Source organism: Curcuma longa, chromosome 1, assembly GCF_044706935.1.
Source record: "Curcuma longa cultivar G26 ecotype Majalengka, Jawa Barat chromosome 1, ITB_CL_G26_1.1, whole genome shotgun sequence".
In the NCBI taxonomy this organism is placed as follows: domain Eukaryota; kingdom Viridiplantae; phylum Streptophyta; class Magnoliopsida; order Zingiberales; family Zingiberaceae; genus Curcuma; species Curcuma longa.
Window position 1 is genome coordinate 2,921,081 of NC_133861.1, and position 23,055 is coordinate 2,944,135.

Below are 23,055 nucleotides of genomic sequence, written 5' to 3' on the forward strand. Positions count from 1 at the left end.
TCCTAGAAATATTTAGTAAAAAAGAAGATTTTTTTAATGGAAAATTAGAATGGAACATTTTTATAATATAGACACTGTTTAAAATTTTACCTAATAATAAATATTAATAAAATTAAAAATTTATGTATTTTAAAATAATATTAAATTATCTCTAGTTCATGGAAAGATCTGATGGCTACTTGGACCAAACTTGTCCGAGGAGATGCAATCTTATTGAAATAGCAACGCAACCAAACACGATCCCATCGCAATACGTGTGGAGGCGCCGACATGTTTGACGAATTCGTGAGAATTTCATCGCCGCATCATGGGTCCCACCCTCTACCTCCGTCGTTATTGATTCAATCTGTGCGAAAGCACCTTTAGATCCTATTTTGCTTTTTAGATCCTATTTTCCTTTTTAGTTTGTTTTAAATAATCCAATAAACTTTTCACCATGAAAGTGCAGTTACCGATCAATTGGATGACACCACGTGTTCCCAACAATTATTACCGATACTCCTACAATCCTAAAGATGTTCTTTTTGGCGTTACTTCCTTAACCCATACATCAGTTCTATTCGCTTTCTCGATCTGATAGAGATTTTGGTGCTCTATCTCCGGAAAGGTAGGATTTTTGTTGCATCTTTGAGTTGATTCATCCGGCGGTGCCAACCCTCATAAAATGCTCAAGGGTATCTTGGAGGGTGCTCTGTGCTCTTTGGTCGTGTCGTCGGCGGGTGGAGTTATTGGGCGAATTTGGTCGGAGGGTAGTGAAGGAAGATTTATTTGTGTTCGGTGTTTGATAGTATTCGTTTCTTGATGTTTTTCTTTGGTATGCCTCGAACAATGGTCGGTGTGGCCAAAGTTTTGGTTTTGTTTGTTTCTCTGTAACTTCTTACAGGTTTCATTTTTTTTCTTTTTTTTGTTTTCTTCCTCGATTCATCATCGGCTTCTCTGACGAAGTTTTATCTTTTTCCCCTTTTGTGATTGCATTTTAAATAGTTTCTAAATTTGACATTCATGGAGCATTTCGTGATTATAGTGAAACGACTGGGAGATGCACATGGATCACCTTGACTTTGTTGCCTTGGTGCTTTTCTTCTTCTTGTTCTTTTTTTCTTTGGGGAAAATTTGACTTCTATTTCCCCCCACCATTTTGACCTGCCGAAGATAGTGGAGAAGAGGGTTTCTGATCCTTTCTACTCCCTTCTCCCTTGACTTGGCCATTTTGTGCTTGTCATTGGCCATTCACCCTAGGAAGATGATTCATTCTAGAGGAATCACCTTTCTTCCATTTCATCATTTTTTTTCTGTTCGTTTCCAGTTTGTAGTTCTCTCTGTAAGTGTCTTGGTTCATTTCGTCTCTCTATGCATATCTATTTTCAGACATTATTTTATTAAAGCTGTTTTTTTTTTCCTTTTTCTATTCTTTTCGCAAACTAAGAATGTATAGATCCTCTGCAAAAGAAAGGAGTCACCAGATATTATAGGTATTGAAGAGATGGAGGCAAGCAACCAATTGCAGCACAAAACTGTTGCAGTTGCTATCAGTAGGACAAGAAACAACAACTATGTATTATTACAGTGGGCTTTGAAGAACTTCATGTCAGAGGATGGAATTATGTTTAAACTTCTGCATGTTGTGCCGACAATTAAGATGGTTCCAACTCCAAGTGAGTCAAGAACTTACTCCTTTAGTCGGCCAAACTATCTTTGTTTTGTTAGTTTACTTTCTCTTAAAAATCACTTTTTCCAAGCAATGCATTTTATTTTCACACAACAAAGATGAACAAGCAACACTAGATATCTTATAATATGGTTAAGTACCTAAGATATTATCCTAGTTTTTCTTTGGAATGCTTATATGTTGCATGACTAAGCATTGGTTCCTTATAAAACAGTTCATAACATGAATACATAACATATTGTCTACTGGAGCTAATTATCATATTCCTTCAGAGTAAGCATTGTTCTGAATCTTAAAATTTTACATGACTAAGAACTACCCCTAATGTTAAACTAACACATTAACTTGCTAGAAGATGATCTCCCAGTTACTATCATAAACTGGTTGGATTTTTATCAAGTTTGGAGCTAATTATCATATTGATTATGGACGTGTAGCATGGCTTGTTGCATAGTCCTAGACCCATAAAAAGAATATGTAAGATCTATTTTATATAAATGAAACAAATAAAGAATAAAAATGAAACCGTGTATATATAGTAAAACAAAGGGAGCATCTTTCACAAATGGTCACAGGCATCTACCACATGATATTACCATATGGATACCATAAGATCAACAAAATCTAACGCATTGTGGGAAAATAAACATCACATTAATATTATCTTAAAAAAACAAGGTTGCACAAAGCATATATACAAGTGGTATCCAGTTGAGCCATGGATGTAATATGCTGGGGCATATGTAGGTAATATTGAAAATATTAAAAAAACATTATGATCGAAATGACCACAATATGTATAATTACCTACATAATAAATAAATCCAATTCATACTTCCACATAGGAAATACATGTCAATCACAAAAATCAATGTCAACAAACATTATAAAATAGATGAGATAACGACTTGATTGTTGTTGTTGTTGTAAATTTTTAAATCTAAGTTTCCTTCCCTCTTTCATTTACTCTAAGGAAACAATTAAAAGAAAAACTCTACTTGCCATTTGTCTAAGGAAATTCAAACTAGGGCAACATTTTGCTAACCTTCATTTGTGGATTCTTTAATACCCACTTTATTTTCTTAGCTATTTCCTTATCTCATAGAAAACATAGTATTGATGTGAGAGAAACTTATAAAAAAAATCACTATTAGACCTAATAGCTTAAACATACCCTCTCAAGCTAGAGTAGATACTATCTATCTCCAACTTATTATATAACTTAAAAAAATGTCTCGCATCAAGAAAAAGATAATATTAACTAAAACACAATAATTATGTAAATGAAAGTACAATAATAGTGCAATAGAGGTAAGGGTGATGATCTTCTTCCTTGACTCATTAAATTGAAGATATTGTAGATTTTAAAAATTACAACATATTACCAAGTGGAATAAATAGAGTAGGATTTTAACTATGGATTGAGGTGTCAAGCTGTGATAGTTGCCACTCGACAGACACATGAAATGCTTTAGTGCTAGAGCATTGGATTGTCGACAGAAAGAAGTAGAAATAGAGGGAGATATAGAGAGATGAGAGATAGTGGGAGAGAAAAGTACCTTTGGGTAGTAGGTGCACGAGTGGGCAATAGACACTAAGATGGATCAAAGGAGGAGAGGGGACATGGGAGAAAGGGAAGGGATGAATGCAAGTAGAGCAAAAGGAATTAAATATACTACTATCTAGTAATACATTTAACTAGACTATTATATATACAACAACAAGAACAAAGCCTTTATCCCATTAAGAGGGATCAATTATATTGATCCTCCTAAGCCATTGGTCTCAGTTCCCTACCATAACCTCATTTATATTTAAATGAAATTTATCCTTTTTTATCATTGCTCACCAAGTTTTCTTTGGTTTCCTTATTAATGTGTGTATTTATCATGATCTTACGTTGCCTAATTGGGGCATTTATTGGGCCATAAGATGTCCATACTATTTTAAGCACGTCTCTTGAAAGTTTCCTTCAATAGGCACAATCCTAACTTTCTCTTTAGTATTCTCGTTTTTATCCTATTCATTCTCGTATGCTCGCACATCCACTTTAACATTCTCATCTTTGCGACTCGTATCTTTTGCTCATATGCTCGCTTCATAGCCTAATATTTAGCTCCATGTATTATGATAGGTCTAATTATCATTTTGTAAAATTTCCCTTTAAGTTTTAGATATACCTTACAATTGTAAAGAATATTTGATATCCTCCTTCATTTCAACTACCCTACTTATATCCTATATAAAATATCTTTATAATCTATCCTTTTGCAAAAATGATCCTAAATACTTAAAGCTTTTAATTGTAGATAATTCGTGATCCTCTATCTCAACAATTGCCTTACTATATCTAATACTACTTGATTCTATATATTTAAATATCACTCAATTTAAACTAGTCAAAATAAATTCAAATTGAGTCCGTTAAACTTACTTAATCCTAATCACCATCACCATGTCTACTTGGTGGGCTTCATCTAATCCTAAATCCACTTCCATTCGACCTTAAAACTTAAAGAATGATTTATTTAACCTAATTAGTTATTTAAAAAAGATTTTAAAATAATTTTAAATATAAAAATCAAAATAAAATAAAATTTGATATCTAATATGTGAAGATTTGTGTTTTAACTTTTGTGGCATTGAAAGAAGTCTTGAGCGCAAACAATAAGAGGAAACTAAGTTTCGGCGAGACTATGTTGAACTTCTCTTCCTCCTCCTTTGTGTTTTATTTGACTTTTGGTTAGCATGACACTCTCAAAATGAAAATTTATTTGATTTAAGTAAAAAATTTATTTATTTATCTTTATTTTTAATTTATTTTATTAGAATATTATTGAAAATACATTATTGTAATAGGTTTCAATATTAATTTTCTTTAAAATTGTCTATCTAGCATACTTATCTATTATTAATTTTCTTTAATAATATAAGAGAATAGATAAGGGGACACTATCCACGCCCATGTCCTATACCAAAGTTTCAGTTTATGACTGAACAATATGGTTTTGATACCTATCATACCATGGCGATACGATTTCGAAACTTTTTAAAATATAAATATATTAATTAAAAAATATTTTTATTAATATATGATTGTTATAGATGCTTACTATTGAGTTGTATTTCAGATATTGAATGTTAAGTTAAATTTTGATATTATCTAGTAGAATATTTGATACTTATTGAGTACTAATTTTCGATTAGCTAAAGTCTACCCAGTAGACATGGTAGATTAAGTAGGTTTAATTTGGATTTATTTTGATCAGTTTAAAATTAATCCATAATATATATATATATATATAGAATAATTTAATTCATAGTAGTATATTATATAAAGTTAAAAATTATATTATATTTAATTTATTTTTCCTAATAATTTGTTTCCTTCATCTTAAAGTGTTTTTTTTTCTATTTATCTTGTGCACTAAAGAAGGAAAAAATTTACCCATCCTCAAAGAGGTTAAGAGAATTTTTTTCTCTCTGTTGTATCCTTGTGGATAGAAGAAGGGGAAAAAATTAACGATGGAGGGAAAAAATTAACGATGGAGGGAAAAAATTAACAGATGAAGGAGAAAAAAAATTAAGAGAGGGAAAGGAATGGGGAAATGAATTCGAATTAATTGTGTAAAAAAAATGTGATCTCGCAGAGGCCACTATGAGGTCGTGGAGGTTGTTGCGACTTACAGAGATTGTTGTGACTCGTGGAGACACTGAGAGGTTGCAGTGGTGCATCCCAGCTCCAAACCCGTGCCTGTGCTAGTCTGTAGGTAGAATGGTTAATTTAGCCCGTGCTGATCGGTATGACTTAACATTTTATACCATGGTTAAAATAACATAGTATATGATTTTTTAGTAATGTAAGAGAATAGATGAGGCTTAAGCTTTTGTGAGTTTGATCTAAATCTAATTTAAAAAATATGGGAAGTCTTTGTTATGAAAGATGCCCAACATAGCCAAATTGATTGTTTATGAGAAAGATGAGATCAGTGTTTTAAGGAAAATCAGATTTTTTTTTCTATAGAGTGAATCATCTGTCAGTTATTTTTCTAAACAAAATCTTACCAATATAATGTGGAAGAATGATGTCAATGCAATAATATCAGGGCCTACTTGATAAACATGACAAACTTTCATAATTTTAGTAAATTTCATATGCCTTTATATGATTGATTCTCTTAAACAATATGAGAAGATGTTAACCACTTTACTCGCACACAAGATGTTGGGAAATGTGTGTTGGGAAGGCGACACTTTTTTCCTTATGAATTGCAGTATACACTTGTGTATACGTGCTAGTAGTCAAACTGAGCAGTGCTTCCTGAAGTTCAATGCCTATACATGCAAGTCTGAGTCAAAGACTTAATTGATCTGATACCACCTTAACCTCATCTGAGTGCCTTGGACTCAAACCTAAATCTTTCTCTCATGCCAATTTTAATGTCAAACTGCTAACTAACAATCCCAAATGTCCGAACTGTACAATATTGTGAATTTTTTGGAGGTAACAATAAAATAGTCTCATGTCTCTGTGTAGTGGGAAACTTGAGAGGCTAGAATTATAGAAACTTGGCACCCATATGAATGAGGATATCAATCTTTATTATACTATGATGATGCATTTCTATGAGCAAAAAGGAACTGCTGGCTCCCTTTATGTCTAAGACGACAATAACAACAACAACCAAGCTTTATCCCACTTTGTGGGGTTGGTTTTATTGATCCTCCTACATGGCTCAATCCCCTATTATATGTCTAAGATTTTTCCCTTTATGTCTAATATAACTATCCTAATTAAACTAGAACCTTAAGATAGAAAAATTCATGGAACGTGCTTGAAAAATTATCTTATTTATAATTTTTAAATTTTTCTCGAGGAACTCAATGGAGTTACCACCGAAGCTAAGGATGAACCTTCTATTGGTTCCAATAAAAACGAATCTAAAATGATACTTGGTGAATAGAAAATCTCTTTATTGGACATATTATAAGCTTAAAAACTCATGTAAAAAAACTACAAGCCAAATTCATAGGTTATTATGAAACAGAATGATGTGCAATTGCTATTTGGTATATATATCCATCATTGCATTAATTATATTTCTTTTTAATGGGGAGCAATTACTATTTAAGTTTCCATCAATATGATCGATATTGAGCTTAACATCTTCAGCAGTGTGTGTGGCAAACCTTAAGTCACACCTGCAACTGATCTATTACTTGCATGCCTTATTGCAGTGGGGAATCGCCTCCCTATTGATCAAGTGCGAGATGATGTTGTTGCTGCATTTAGGAAAGAAGAAGAATGGAGAACACAAGATATGCTTCGGCCCTACAAGAAAATGTGCACCGAAAAGAAGGTGAAATCTATTGCATTAATGGAGCTATTACATTGTTAGGTTCTTATAATTATATAGTTTACATAGAAATAAATGGTTGTATATGATCCATGTAGCCCATCCCAAATGTTTGGGAGTCAGATTATTACTGTTATTACATCCTTCAAAGTTGCCGAAGTGCATAGTTGATTTAATTAATCTATATTACATATATCTGTAAAGAAACTTTAACAGCTAGCTTAGCCTTGACAACTAATGCTTACCACTATAATTTTTTCTACATGAACATTCATTTTTTTGAAGATAAAATTATTTGTTTTTTCTTATATTAAAGGAACAATGTAAATTAAAATTTTTGCTAAAAACACACATTTTATTGATACGACATTAATCTTCTATTTATACTATTGATTTAAATAGAGAAGTTACTAGGGTTTATGCCTAGGTAGTCTCCTTTATTATATATATATATATATATATATATATATATATATATATATATATATATATATATATATATATATATATTATATGTATATATATCTCATCTTATTATAATCTTACATTTGCATCCATATAAGTTGTATATTTATAACTAGGCCCTCACATATTTAGAGTTAGTTTATTTTCTTCCCTTTTGAAATGGCTCAAAGTATTGAAAAAATCTAGCTTATTATTAGCATATTTAATTTTAGGACATTAGAAGGGCTTAACTAACAATTTGCCTGCTAAATGTAGCTCCCAAATAATGTGGTAATCTCCTTGAATTACAACTTTTTATGATAAAGTGACGATCATTCTTTGTATATTTAATCTTTGTGAAAAATATTGATTTAAGATAATTTACCTAATAACATAATTGTTGGAGAACAAGATTATTGGTTCAAATGAAGCATTACTCAACATAATCTTAATTGTTTAAGCTACATAAGCTCACATATGATAGGAGCTGTGGAAAACCAATCAAGGCAGAATTATTGCAGATTTACTGTAGATCTGATTTGATTGCAGATTTGATTTGATATTGTATAATTAGGAAGATTTGATTTGATACTAGCTGTAATTAATTAGGACATATTATATTATTTTAATTCCTTAAACAAGAATATGTAACTTGTATATAAAAGTGACAAGGTTATTGGAATAAAGACAAGATTTTCTGGTAAGGTTTCAGTCTTCATCAGTCATCGACGACTTTGATTTTCGAGGGTGACAATTTTCGGCCAAAATGTCTCTTCCACTTCTGTCTACTTATTGAGATTGCAGCCAATCAGTCAGACTTTGTGCAGATGTTGACGAACTCTTCCACAGTTTACTCTGCTCCAAATCACCCCATGATGCGACACTTCTTAACTCAACTAGAAACTATCTTTGGCTCAATTACCATTCACAAATTGAATAGTCACAATTATCTTCAATGGTCACAATCTGTAATGATGTTTATCAACGGATGAGGAAAAGATGATTATCTCACAGTTTTTCCAGAACTAGAAATAGGCAGTCCGGAGTATCGAGCCTGGAGGGATGTCATGGCTAATCAACTCTATGAATGTAGAAATTGGTGAAAATTTTCTATTGTTTACGACTGCCCACGATATATGAGAGGTAATTCATGATACTTTCTTCAACCAAGACAACATTGCTGAATTATTTTATGTTGAAAGCACTCTCCAAGACTTCAAGCAAGGTAATCATTCAATAACTACCTATTTCACAACTCTCACTCGCTATTAGCATCAAGTGGATCTCTTTGAAGCTTATAACTGGAAGTGTTCTAAAGACCAAACATATTTCAAGAGATTTGTAGAGACCAAGAGAGTGTTTAAGTTTCTGATGGGACTTGATTAGTCTTTGGATGCAGTAAGGGGCAGAATCCTTAGCACAAAACCACTGCCAAATCTTCGGGAGGTGTTTTTAGAAGTCCGAAGGGAAGAAAACCGTATGAGGGTAATGTTGTGACAACAAAACTCCGAAATTCAGCCTCTCAAGTCAACTGAAGCAAGTGCTCTAGCTGTTCGGAATTCTACTCACAACGCAAATGACAATCGACAAAGGAAGGGACGCCCATGGTGTGACTACTATCAAAAGCAAGGACACACTAAAGATACGTGTTGGAAGGTTCATGAGAAACTGACATATTGGAAGCCCTCCCGAGATCGCGAAGCAAAGGGAAATACTGTAGTCACACCCACGACACAGTGTGACAACTCGGTTCCTTTCTCTAAGAAACAACTTGATATTCTCCAACAACTCATCCAGAAGGCAAACATATCGTCTCACCAGTAATGCACACATCTACTCACTTCCTTTGGATTGTGAATTTTGGCACTTTAGAGCACATGACAGGTGATAGATCACTTTTCTCCACATTTTTATTATGTGATAAACCCCAATCGGTGTGTATAGCAAATGGGGCATCTGCTAAAGTAGTTGGGATATAAACCATTCATCTCTCAGACACACTAATTCTACATTCTGTGCTATTTGTTCCTGACCTTGATTGTAATCTTGTGTCTGTTAGTAGATTAAATAAAAATCTCAACTATGAGATTAAATTCTTTTCTAACTCTTGTGTGTTTCAAGACTTGCGCACCGGGAAGATGATTGACAGTGTTGAGTTTCATGAAGGCCTTTACTTCCTTAATGCCTATTCATCTTCAAGATGTTTAATTAGTCACAAATGTCAATTAAGTCTTGGTGGTAGTAGTCAGTCCAATAAAAAAAGTGATATTAGGATGTGGTACTTTTGATTTGGTCATATCAATTTTTCATACTTAAGGTATTTGTTTCCCTCACTCTTTATTAATAAAAATCTGAGTTTGTTTCAATGCAAAGTTTGTTAAATTGCAAAACATACTCGAAACACTTACTCTCTCAGATAATATAAGCCCACACATTCTTTTTCTTTCATCCACATTGACATGTAGGGACCATTTCGTACCTTAAGTCTCACAGGCTCAAGGTGATTCCTACTAATGGTTGATGATCACACTAGATTATGTTGGACATTCCTAATGAAAGACGAATCAGAAGCTAAGCATATCTTACAAAACTTCAATGTTAGGGTCAAAAATCAATTCATATGTGATATTCAAATACTCAAGATCGACAATGCCAAAGATTTTTTCAATTATGATCTTGGCTCATATCTCAAATCTTATAGAATTATCCAATAAAGCTCATGTGTTGACACACCGCAACAAAATGATGTGGTCGAACGAAAAAATTGCCACATTCTTGAGGTAGCCCGATTCCTAGTATTTCAAGCTAATGCCCCAATCACATTTTGGGGAGAATCAATCTTCACTGCTATATACCTCATAAATCATCTGCCCTCTCGAGTTCTCAAAACACCGCACTCCATTACAAACGCTACAAAAATTATTTCCCTAGTCTCGTCTTATCTCTGGCTTTTCTCTCAAACTTTTCGGTTGCATCACTTTTGTGTATATTCACTCTTAATACCGAAGCAAGTTTGATGCTCAGGCTCATAAATGTATCTTTCTTGGTTATTCCTCTAACCAAAAAAGATACAAATGTTATTCACCAGTCACCAAAAAGTTCTACAACACTATGGATGTTACATTCTTTGAGACTATCCCTTACTACTCTAATACTACAATTTAGGGGAAGAACAATACCAGTGAATTGCAGTATTGGGAGTGGACATCTTTTCTTGGGCCATCATCGTTTGAGTCTTCCATTCAGCCTTCCCCAAAATCTAGTGATCCACCGTCTCCAAATCTTGATAATCACCCTCATCCACCATCTTCAAATCTTGATAATCACCTTCCTCATCCTCCTACTCTACAGGTGTATGAAAGAAGGAAACATCGAGTGTTGGTACTATCTCAACATTGCCAAGAGAATTCCCCAAGCCAAGTTGAACTTGAATCACAACAAGAGACAATCGATTCTAGTCCACAGCTGGATTTTACATTAAATATACCAATTGCACACGGGAAAAGTATAAGATCATGCACTTAACACTCTCTTCACTGTTGCATCTCCTACGCGAAGCTATCACCATTGTTTCATGCATTTGTGACCTCTTTAGATAGAATCAATATTCCTAACTTTGTGGATGAAACTCTTAAAATTACTGAATGGAAGAAGGCAACTCTTGAGGAATATAATGCACTAGAAAAGAATGACACGTGAGTGATAATAAAGCTACCACTAGGAAAGAAAACTGTGGGGTGTAGGTGGTTGTTCTCAATTAAACAAAATGCAAATGGAAGAATAGACTAGTATAAAGCACGTCTAATGGCGAAATGATCTACTCAATCATTTGGAATTGATTATTAGGAGACTTTTGCACCAGTGGCTAAACTCAACATAGTTAGTGTTCTATTGTCCATTGTTGCCAACTTGGAATGACCACTCTATCAACTCGATGTTAAAAATGCATTCCTTAATGGAGACTTGATTGAAGAAGTATATATGGACATCCTAGTTGACTTTGAGAAAAGTGATAGACAAGGAAAAATATACAAACTCAGAAAGACATTGTATGGGCTGAAACAGTTATCAAGAGCATGGTTTGGCAGATTCACAAAAGTCTTAAAGAATGATTGTCACAAGCTGATCACACTTTGTTCACTAAGTACTTCCCAAATGGGAAAATTATAGTTTTGATTGTGTATGTTAATGACATCGTCCTTTTAGGAAATCATGGTGACAGAATTAGAAGACTCAAATCGCTCATGTCCAAAGAATTCGAGATCAAATACTTGGGGCACCTAAAGTATTTTTTGGGAATGGAAGTGAAACAAAGCAACAATGACATATCAGTTTCCCAATGAAAAATACATATTTGATTTGTTGCGAGAAACTGGAATGAGTGGATGCCAGCCGGGTGAAACTCCTATGGACCCCAATACTAGGCTTATGCCTAGAATTGATGAATTAGCGGTTGACAAGGGACAATACCAATGGTGAGTGGGTAAGTTGATCTACCTAAGTCATACACGTTCAGATATAAGTTTATCAGTGAGTCGGGTGAGTCAATTTCTAAGTAATCCATCTATGGATCACATGAAGGCAGTGAATCGTATATTGAGATACCTGAAGAAAGATCTAGGAAAAGGTCTTATCTTTAGGAAATGAGATACTATATCTTTAGAAGTATGTACTAATGATGATTGGGCAGGGTCTCCAAATGATAGGTCTACATCAGGATATTGCTTTTTCATATAGAGAAACCTGGTAACATGATGAAGTAAGAAGCAAACAGTGGTTGTTAGAAGTAGTGCAGAAGCTAAGTTTAGAGCACCAACCTTAGGGATTTGAGAGGGGATATGGCTAAAGCGGCTGTTAAACGATTTCAAAGATAAGACATCAGGCCCTACTCATATCCTATGTCAGCTATCGCAATTGCTAGGAATCCTGTCCTCCATGATTGTACCAAACATATGGAGATTGATTGACATTTCATCAGTGACAAAATTGAAGATAAGTTAATCACCCTCAACTATATTCCATCAAAGCATCAAGCAACTAACATCCTTACAAAGGCCTTGTTCAGACCTAATCTAAGTAAGATGAACACGATTCTTGGGTTGGAAAGTATCTATCGCCTAGATTGAGGGGAAGTGTAGAAAACTAATCAAGCCAGAATTATTGCATATTTATTGCAGAATTACTGCAGATCTAATTTGATTGCAGATTTGATTTGATATTGTATAATTAGGAAGATTTGATTTGATAATAGCTGTAATTAATTAGGAGATATTATATGATTTTAATTCCTTAAATAGGCATATGTAACTTGTATATATAAGGGGCAAGGTTATTGAAATAAAGACAAGATTTTCTAGAAAACTTTAGGAGCCATTGCTCTATGTTGTGTTCTTTCATTTGACTTGGCCACAATTTGCTTCTTACTTTCAAAGACACCAAGTTTCCTTCTAATGGTACACATCCAGGAGATTGTGATGATCATGAAAAATAGGACTGTAAACGAGCAAACTGAGGCAACCTATGTGTTGTTCAAGCTTCTTTGATAAGGTAACCGAGTCAAGCCTAAAATGAACTAAGCCTTTTAAGAGTTGAAAAAGGTTGTATCTGAGACATTTAATATCATAGAGGATTGTAACATACTTAAGTACACCAATGATGTAGTACTTGAAGGTTTGTTAAGGTTATCAACAAGAGATCTTAGCTTCTCAACCTTTACTTGGTTGAGTCCACCTAACTCCTTTGATGCTGCTTCATTTTATTATATCTAACAAATTGATTCTTGTTTGTTTTCTTTTATGTCCTAACTCTCTGCTGGGTGGTTTGCCATGAAGCTTCCAACACTTACAAGTATGATGTGGCTTTTTACAATAGGTGCATCATAAACTATCATGATTGGGAGCTTGGATATTTTACAATGTTGAGATCGAACAACCATTTCTGATTTTGTTTTAGCAATTGTTTTTATAATTTCTGACATTTTATAATTTAAAAGGGAGAAAAAGGAAAAATTGTCTAGCTATGGATGGTAACTGGTGTCATCCTTGAGCCTCATGCCTTATGCTGATCACCTTTGTTGTCTTCAAATCTTGAATGGAAAAAGATCAGTACTGAAGATATTGAGAAATTTAGTGATTTATCAGTTTGCTCACAAATTGTAATCGAAAAAAATTACGTATACAAAAGACAGAAGAGATGGGTAAAGATGGAATAGGATTGACCTATCAACACTCTTCACATGTATGAGTAACCCACTTGTTGAAGTTGCAGGCATTATAAGATGCGATGTAGTGTAAGACTAGATAAAAGGGAGATGTTAGTAGACACATGCTCAGAGGCTTTTGAATTTCAATTTTAGTTGCTTGATGCAGTGAACTGTGTCATTTAAGCAGTAGCATCGCCGTCATGAACTAATAATGATACAAAGTGATTTAATGTACTGAGAGGTCTACTTTTTAACAAACTGTAGATATTCCTTCAGCTGAAATATCAATAATAGAAGGTCTACTACCAAGAATACCATCCTTAGGAGTTTTTTGGGTTGTTTCATTCTTAGCTACTGAACTGAGTTTGACATTTAGAATTGCATAAGTGAAATCTGCAGAAACTTGTAAATCTCTAAGATCAGCTGATTGGATCACTAGAATAACCATTTAAGATGCCTTAGGATAAAAGATACCAATTGAAGCAGAAGAAAACAACAGAACTGCAGAAGACATCAAACGATTTGAAAGGACAGAGTGCCAACTTCTCTGTAAAAGACTAAAAACAGGAATTATAAGGCTGCAAAAGTCTGGAAACAGGAATTCTGCAACAGAAACTGAAAGCAACTACTGAAAACAGAAGTCTGTTGAAATTTTGAAAGAAATGCTGATCTTCTCAACAGTCATTTGTTGTGATCAGGTCAGATCAGATCAAGGCTTCTGATTCAAGCTGCTGTAATCTGGAACGAATGTCTGTAGATATAAATCTACGACCGAAGAAATCTACCACAAAAGGGAAGCAGAAGTCCACTGCAGCTGAAAAGAATCAGCAGAAATCTGGAGAAATCAAACATGCTTCATTCAAGACGGCAGCAATTCATGGAAGACCCTGCTTCTACTGGAGCATGAATACGACACAGGAAATTTTCAGCAGTACTAAAACAATCTATTGAAATCTGCTCTAGTAACCTGACATCTTCTCTTCAAGAGAGAGCTTGACTGTAAACAAAACTAAGAACTTGCATCAGCAAAGAACAGAACATTGGCTTGACAGAAGGGAAAGAATGTTGTGAGAGGAAAGAATGAGTGGGGGAGAAGATGATCACTAGTATAAGAGTTCTGATACCATGTTGATTTGAATGGAAAAATTGGCAAAAAATCATAAAAGTACTGCTATCTTTTATTATCAACAAAGAGGTATTTCCTTTTTTCAAAAATTATCAAAGGGGTGCCCTATTCATTGTTATCTATCCAATATGTCCTTCTTGAGCGGGTTTGGGCTAATTTCGGTTAAAACCCCAAAATCATCATCTTTTTCCTCGTGAGGTCAATTCATTCTCCTAAGTTGTAGGTTCTACTCAATACCATTTCCATCACTATTGCAGCGTCAAATCCTTCCGCCTCAAGTCATTCCTCACCAAGAAGTTACATCAAAATCTTCTTTTTATCAACATTCTCTTTGTTGCTTGAACTTCCTCTCTTTGAGGTAATCTTCTCCATCTTCGTGTTCCTACTCTTTCCTCCTCAAGGCTTCCCCTATTGATAAACCATGTTCTCTCCTCCTAAGGTCCTCTCCATTATCTAGTCCTCTTTAAGTGTGTCATTATAAATTCATAATCAAAGCGAACAATTTTGATGAATTCATTCACTTTTTTTTATTTATCATTATTAGAGGGAAAATACATAGTTTTAGGTTGATGTTTTCTTTGGTCCAATCATGCCCTAAGTGATTCAGTGAAACCTCGGGTTTTTACATTTTGGCAAAGGGTTTAAATCAGGCTTAGTAAAGCCTTGTGATTTGATCCGTGTGTTTGATTGTAAAGGAACTTGCAGGAACACACATGATGATTGGAGTAGCTTTAGAGCGATGACTTGGTGTGACCAAGTTTTCCAGCTTGGTGGCTAGAGGTCCAAAGAGATTGGAGAAGGCTGCACAAGGTGACCGAGGGACCATAGGACAAGGAACATTGAGAACGCCAATCAATGGAGGTAGACTATGTAGGTGAAGACATGAAGGATGACATGTGGAGGAGTCGAAGGGTCATGTACGTATGAGGTATCAAGTAATCTGACAGGAGGGAGATGGTCAAGGGGCAAAGTCAAGCTGTGAATGCTAAGACTTTGTTGGTGAGCTGTGAAAGTTGAGTGACCTGTACACATGGGGTGAGAGTTAAGAGATCAATGTGGGATCTAATCTACTAATGGAGTAGTCAACTGTGGCAAAAGAGGCAATGAACAAAATGTTGTATTCAATAGACCAGTCGAATGAGTAGTCGACTGCTGACACATTAGTTGACTGATGGTAAGGCACTAATCAACTTGATGCCAAGGATAAAAATAGATAAGAGCCATTGCTGCTCGATAATAGTCAGTTCGGGCAAAGCAATCAAATGATTGTGGTCAGTAGTCGATAGATTATAGTAGGGGGTTTCTAAGGATATAAAAGGACTCGATGGAGGCTTCAAGGTTGGCTAAATATAGTTGTTCAAACCCTATTAAAAACCTTGTTCTTTATGTTTATATCCTTCTTCTAATGCCTTGTAGTGTTTGATCTTGTAAGATGTTTCTCTACCTCTAGTAGTTGACTGAGAGAAGAAAGTTAGTTGTGTTTTGGGAGTAATCCATTGACGGATCATAGGCCATGGAGTAGGAGTCCAAGGGATTGCTAAACCATGCAAAAGGTCCACATCTTAATTGGTTTGATTCTTGTTCTTGTTGTTTTTACTTGTTTATATATCCGTTGCGTAATAAGTCTTGTAGGAATGAAGAAGCTATGAAAGAACAATATTCACCTCCTCCCACTCTAGCGTATCTATCACATTCATGATCGAATAATTATTTTTCTAAATGCCTTATTTTTTAAAAGGATAGTTGTTTGTAATCCAATTTGGGGTCCGTTTGACCCTTGAAATGAACAAGTGAATAACTTTATTGAAACTGTCCACTTTTAATTGTTTGTCATTATCCAAGAGAAAATATATTACTTTAAGATGAATTTTTCTGCTAAATGTCGTTTCATATCATTTAAACTGTTCATTTTGGCAGGGTTCTCTATGAAAATTTCATAGACTAAATGCATGCATTATCCTTCTTTCTTATGTTCAAAGTTAAAAATATGTTCGTCATTATTGGTGATTGAGGAATGAGTGCCTTTGGCCACTAACATGAAAATTTTAGGTCGATCCCTAGATAGCTCCCCCTACTGTTGTAGTATTGTAATCTTACATTATTGCAGTATTACAATCTTTCATTTACTTCCGTGTAGATTATATATTTACAGCTAGGTCCTCATGTATTTACAATTAAGTCCCTAACATATATACCATTGTCATCAATCCATAAACCTATTATATTGTAGTATTTATACTGATATCAATTTAGTTTTAAGCTAAAGGCCATAATTACAATGACGACATCTTTGCAAGTCTTTTGAATTTGAAACCAGTAAATGCTAAAGTTAAATTTGGAGTGTCAAATATTGACATCAATATCTTTATAAAGATACATATGGATTTTTTCTGGCCTTAGTCAATATTGCTAACTTATTTCTCATGAAGATAATTTTGGACTTCCTACTCAGATTGAGGCGGAAGTTGTGGTTCTTGAAGGAGATGATGTAGTTGAAGCAATAGCTAGCGATATAACAGAAAGTTCCATCAGCAGGCTTGTCATAGGTGCTTCCTCCAGAAATCCATTGATGAGGTATTATGTTCCTTGCATTTTTTATAATCAGGAAAAGATAAATCTTTTAACTTGCATAACCAATAATCTAAGAAATTGAATTGAAATGTGACATATGATATAACCTTGTTTAGTTGCAAATTACTTCAGTTTTAGGTGGCCAGACTATTGAGAGGTGGTTTCAACTTATTCTTTGGCTTTTAAAATTGGAAAAAGTGAAAAAAAAGTATATGTAATATGTGGAAGATAGAGGTAAGGATCAGCACAGTGTAATAGCTTACTAGAATATTTTCAAAACCAGAATTGATCAGCAAAGCTGAATATTGTTAAATTGACAAACTGAAAAACTCCGTCTGTGATAAGTTTACCTTATCATTGCCGGTCCCAAGCCCGGATAAAGGAGGAGGGTTGCGTTAGGTTGCCAGCCAGCGTTAAACTAAGGCAAACACTCATGAATGGATCCATTAAACTATTGTGTTAATGCTAGGATGTTCCCCGGAAGGAACGCGTTGCAGGGTCCGACTGTAACGTCTCGGCAAGGACCGCTACATCTCCATGAGAACTTGGGTGTAGTGTTAAATGAGCAAAAGTTCTCACACCATAGGTTGGGTAAGAATAAAAATTATAGGAAAATTAATAGTCTAAGATTTGGAACATGGAATATAGGAACCCTTACTGGTAAAACAATGGAGGTAGTAGATACGATGATTAGGAGAAGAATTAGTATTTTGTGTGTACAAGAGACAAAATGGGTAGGCGAAAAGGCAAAGTTGATAGAGAACTCGGGTTATAAGTTATGGTACACAGGGAAGAGTAAAACAAGAAATGGAGTTGGTGTTATTGTAGATAGTTCGTTAAAGGATGAAGTTGTAGGAGTAAATAGAAAGGGGGATAGAATTATAGCTCTCAAAATAGTAGTGGAGAAAGACACTATAAATGTAATTAGTGTATATGCACCTCAAGCAGGATTAGATGAAAATACCAAATCAAGGTTTTGGGATGACCTAGATGAAGTATTACAAAATATTCCATCAAATGAAATGATTTTAATAGGAGGTGATCTAAATGGACATGTTGGAGTGAAAAATGAGGAATATGAGAGGGTGCATGGGGATTATGGGTTTGGAACAAGAAATGAGGAAGGTAAAACTATACTGGATTTTGCGATAGCATATGATCTTATACTAGCTAATACGTTTTTTAAGAAAAGAGAAGAACACTTGATCACATTTAAAAGCGGGAATAATAAATCGCAAATTGACTTTCTTATGGTTAGGAAGAGGGATAGAAAGATTTGTAAAGATTGTAAGGTCATTCCTGGAGAAAGTTTAACTACCCAACATAGGTTAGTAGTATTGGATATACGTCTTAAGCATAATATCCATAAAAAGAAAATATCCACTACTCCTAGAATTAAGTGGTGGAAGTTGAAGGATGAGAAACAAAACATATTTAAGGAGAAGGTAGAAGGACAAGTATCTTCTTGATACTCACTAGCGTTGGAGCGAACGATCTACTTAGCTTAGCGACCCAGGGACCCCGCCTCCCGTACAGTCAGTCTCATCCGAATCTCCCCCAAGCTCTATCTCCATGGATTGAATCCACTTGTCTTGGCTTTCTCGTCCCGCCTCAGAGAAGTCTCTCCAAACATCTTTCTATCACCTGCCTCGTTCGCGCACTGATTCTCGATCTATGCATCACTGGCGACCTATCAGAGTCTAAAGGCTCGTACCCCACACCCCGCTCGCTCCCTCTCGCTGGCTCCATAGTTGCGGGTCAGGTAGGCGGATCTCGCTCATGGGCCGACCCTTAAGAAGTGGTGCGCTGTCTCGAATAGGTAGGCTGCTCTCTAGGTGCGCTGTCTCGAATAGATAGGCGGTGGGCTGTCTCGAGGAGGTGGGCGAATAGAGACAAAATCGAAAATTTACTTTTATATTATATACAGGCTTAGTCGTAAATAGCCCCAAAGGCTATTTATCTGCTCTGCATAGCAGAGGAACTTATATTATAGTAAGGCGGATTAGTCTACTTAGTCGTAAATAGCCCCTTTGGCTAAGGAGATAAATAGCCCCGAGAAGATAAATAGCCCCAAAGGCGTAGACTAATCTGCCTTACTATAATATAAAGACCTCAGCTATGCACTTTTTGAGTCGAAAATAGACCCAAAGGCTATTTATATGCCCCAAAAATATAGTAAGTTGTGGCAGAGGTACTTATCTTATATTTAGTAGGATTAGTCTACTTAGTCGTAAATAGCCCCAAAGGCTATTTCTTCTACTCAGCATAGCTGAGGTCTTTATATTATATACAGGCAGATTAGAACTTAACTTAATGTTATGGGGGGCCTTTGGTGCTATTTACTTCTTGGGGCTATTTATCTCCTTAGCCAAAGGGGCTATTGTAGACTAAGTAGAATAAACCATCTTACTAAAATAGAAAGACCTCTGCTATGCCTCTTTGTGAGTCGAAAATAGACCCAAAGGCTAAGGAGATAAATAGCCCCAAAGGCGTAGAATAAACCATCTTACTAAAAAGGAAATACCTCTGCTATGCAGAGAAGATAAATAGCCTTTGGGTCTATTTTCGACTCTAAGGAGGCGTGGCAGAGGTACTTATCTTATATTATATACAGTTAGTCTACTTAGTCGTAAATAGCCCCTTTGGCTATTTATATGCCTCTGCGTAGCCGAGGTACAACTCTTATATTATATACAGTTAGTCTACGCCAAAGGGGCTATTTATCTTCTTGGGGCTATTTATCTCCTTAGCCAAAGGGTCTATTTTCGACTCAAAGAGGCGTAGCAGAGGTACTTATCTTATATTATATACAGTTAGAACTTAACTTAATATTATGGGGGGCCTTTGGGGCTATTTATCTTCTTGGGGCTATTTATCTCCTTTAGATTGATTTTAGGGCAACGAAGCTCATGAATTTCTCTTTTCACACGCATCCGCTCCTATCCTCTCTCTTTGGTTCCCGGCTTCGATCGGACCAGTCCTTACTATAGGATTCATAGCTCTCTAGTCCAGGCCCATTTTCTTCCCAATATATAGTAAGCTGGAACTCGCTAAGCCTGTCCCGGACGAGCTATTCTGATTGGACGGGAGACTTCGTAGCTCTAATATTTCCGCGTAACATCCTCACTCGCTAACAGCTCCGCTCCTCGCTACCTGTCCCATGAGCACTGATATGAATGCCTCGCCTGATCTCGCTGATCCAACTGTCTATACTATATATAATTGAAGTAATGAACTAATGAATCGGCTAAAGTACCGGGATGTCGACTTCAACTCAAGTCTCTCTACGTCGCCTAGCAGCAAATTACTGGTATTACGTGCCTGCAAAAGTAGTAGTTCCTAAAATATAGTAAATTGTATAAATTGCGTAATTTACTAGATTTTTGGGGAGATAAATAGCCCCAAGGGCTATTTACGACTAATCCGATCGCCAAATATATAGTGGGGCCGCCAAAGGAGATAAATAGCCCCTTTGGCGTAGACTAATCCGCCTTTGGGGCTATTTATCTCCTTTACTAGATTTTTGGGCAATTTCTTTATATTTATTTTAGGTCAATATCTCCTTTATATTGATTTTAGGCTTAGTCGTAAATAGCCCCTTTGGCTATTTATATGCCTCTGCGTAGCAGAGGTACTTATCTTATATTATATACAGTTAGTCTACGCCAAAGGGGCTATTTCTCTCCTTTAGTCGTAAATAGCCCCAAAGGCTATTTATCTGCTCTGCATAGCAGAGGTACTTATATTATAGTAAGGCGGATTAGAACTTAATTATAGTAAGTAGGGCCTTTGGGGCTATTTATCTCCTTTCGTAAATAGCCCCTTTGGCTATTTATCTGCCCAAAAATCTAGTAAGTTATAGCAGAGGAACTTATATTATATACAGGCGGATTAGAACTTAATATTATGAATGTAGGGCCTTTGGGGCTATTTCTCTCCTTTGGGAATTTATTTTTAGTATGGATGCCGAGGAGAAAGATTCATGCTTCTGCTCACTCGCGGAGTAGGACAGGTGGCAGCCCGAGCTCTCTTATGAATTGGGACTCCAGAGCTTGCCTTCGCAGAACTAGTCTTTCGTCTGCCTTGGCACTGCCTATCCTCTATCTCTTTTCCCGTCTATCAGCCTGGTCCTCGTGATAGGTCGATCAGAGGAGAAGAGCTTAGATTCAATGGTCGAACGCAGATGAGACTCCTCAAATAGCAAGCATGCCTTTCTGAAGCTCATTCCTTAACGGAAGTCTCGGAGAGGTACGTATCGACACCTAATTAAGGAACTAGACCTTTGAATTGAGATCTTTAAAGCCAGCCTATTCAATAGGGCGCGATTCACGGGCTTCCCACACACTACTACTGTGAGCTCCTTTTACTGAGAGCTCTTTCACTTTTTTTTTATGAAAGGTAAATATGCATATCATCAAAGAAACTACACAAACCTACAGGAGCTCCTATGGCGCCAACTCATATCATGTCTAACGAACTGTCAGATCTGAGTAGTCACCAAAGGTATGTTGTACATGTGCTCTCATGAGTACCATGCTCATCTGCCTCACACTCTAATCATGTGTACAAATAACCAACTCTGTGTCTGATGTCCTCCTCAGGTAGACCTCAGGTAGTCATATGCCATCTCGTGAAGGGAGAGGGTAGCCCTCCCCCATCGTCTCAACCATGTGCGCCCTCTGGACAGGTGCATCAGTGCTCCAGCATCCTCTGTGCTATACATGAAGCCTCCATCATCATCCATGTCTCTCGGAAGCCTCTACATCAACTACCATCGCCAGCAAGCACAGCAGCCTCTCATGAAGCAGCCCTATCAACTGCCTCCACCAGCAAGTGCAGCAGCAGTACATGAAACAACCCCATCAACTGCCTCCAGCAGTAAGTGTAGCAGAACTCCTCCATCTCAAGGTCTCCTCCATCAGCTCTCTATCTGCGCCAGCCTCCAAAAGTAGCCAACCACCCAAAAGATGCACACTTTTAGCAAGTGGCCAGCTATCAATGGATTTGACGTGTCTTTACCGTAGCCGTTTCTACGAACTAGATAGGTCATTGTCGGTGGACTTATTCACCATCATAGGCTTTTGGCAAAGCCTCAGCCATCAACGGATTTGGGACGTCTTTACCGCAAGCCGTTTGTTGCGGACTAGATGGATCTCGAGGGGTGGATCCATGCACCCAAAATCTTTTTTTTTTACAATGCACAATATGCGATATGCATGAATGTAGAGATTGCCCTATATGTAAGTACTAGAATAAATACAAATGCAAGAAATTTTCCTAATCTGCACCCTAATCTATGTTATGCACTATGTATGACTACCTTAATGAGGGTACAAAATGAGCTATGCAATAGATATAATAGTACATAATGATGCTATGCAACACATAGAAGGTACATAATGTTGTTATGCAAAAATGCGACATGGATCTAACCCTAAGACGTCCCGCATCACCATGTATTCGGACCGTTACGCTCTTAGCTACGGCGCCAGCTACGTTGCCATCGTGGACCACTCTTTGCGCTCCCCGTCGCTGACATAGCAAAACAATTTACGAGGCAAGTCGATGAACAGCAAGTTTGAATTTAACAGAAATGGGTCGAGTTGTAGGGTATCTGTCATTACACACAAAATTGTGATCCGGGACCCAAATACCTCAAATAGCGGACTGTGGGACTCAACTTTCC

General features: G+C 36.1%; 1 protein-coding gene across 1 annotated transcript; it reads left to right on the forward strand.

The window, feature by feature from the left end:
- The first annotated feature begins 641 nt into the window (after positions 1 to 641).
- LOC141838740 (U-box domain-containing protein 35-like) lies at positions 642 to 22,321 on the forward strand. Its single transcript, XM_074726341.1, has 5 exons — positions 642 to 749; positions 1,427 to 1,655; positions 6,908 to 7,029; positions 17,251 to 17,372; positions 22,057 to 22,321. Exons 2-5 carry the CDS (start codon positions 1,484 to 1,486, stop codon positions 22,319 to 22,321), a joined length of 681 nt encoding a protein of 226 aa, XP_074582442.1. The 5' UTR covers positions 642 to 749; positions 1,427 to 1,483.
- Positions 22,322 to 23,055: the final 734 nt, after the last annotated feature.

Excerpts from the sequence above, each read along its gene's own strand:
- LOC141838740 (XM_074726341.1), top strand. The coding sequence starts at position 1,484 with ATGGAGGCAAGCAACCAATTGCAGCACAAAACTGTTGCAGTTGCTATC. Across the intron at positions 1,656-6,907 it reads TAAGATGGTTCCAACTCCAA|TGGGGAATCGCCTCCCTATT; the intron begins GTGAGTCAAGAA and ends GCCTTATTGCAG. Across the intron at positions 7,030-17,250 it reads AAATGTGCACCGAAAAGAAG|ATTGAGGCGGAAGTTGTGGT; the intron begins GTGAAATCTATT and ends CTTCCTACTCAG.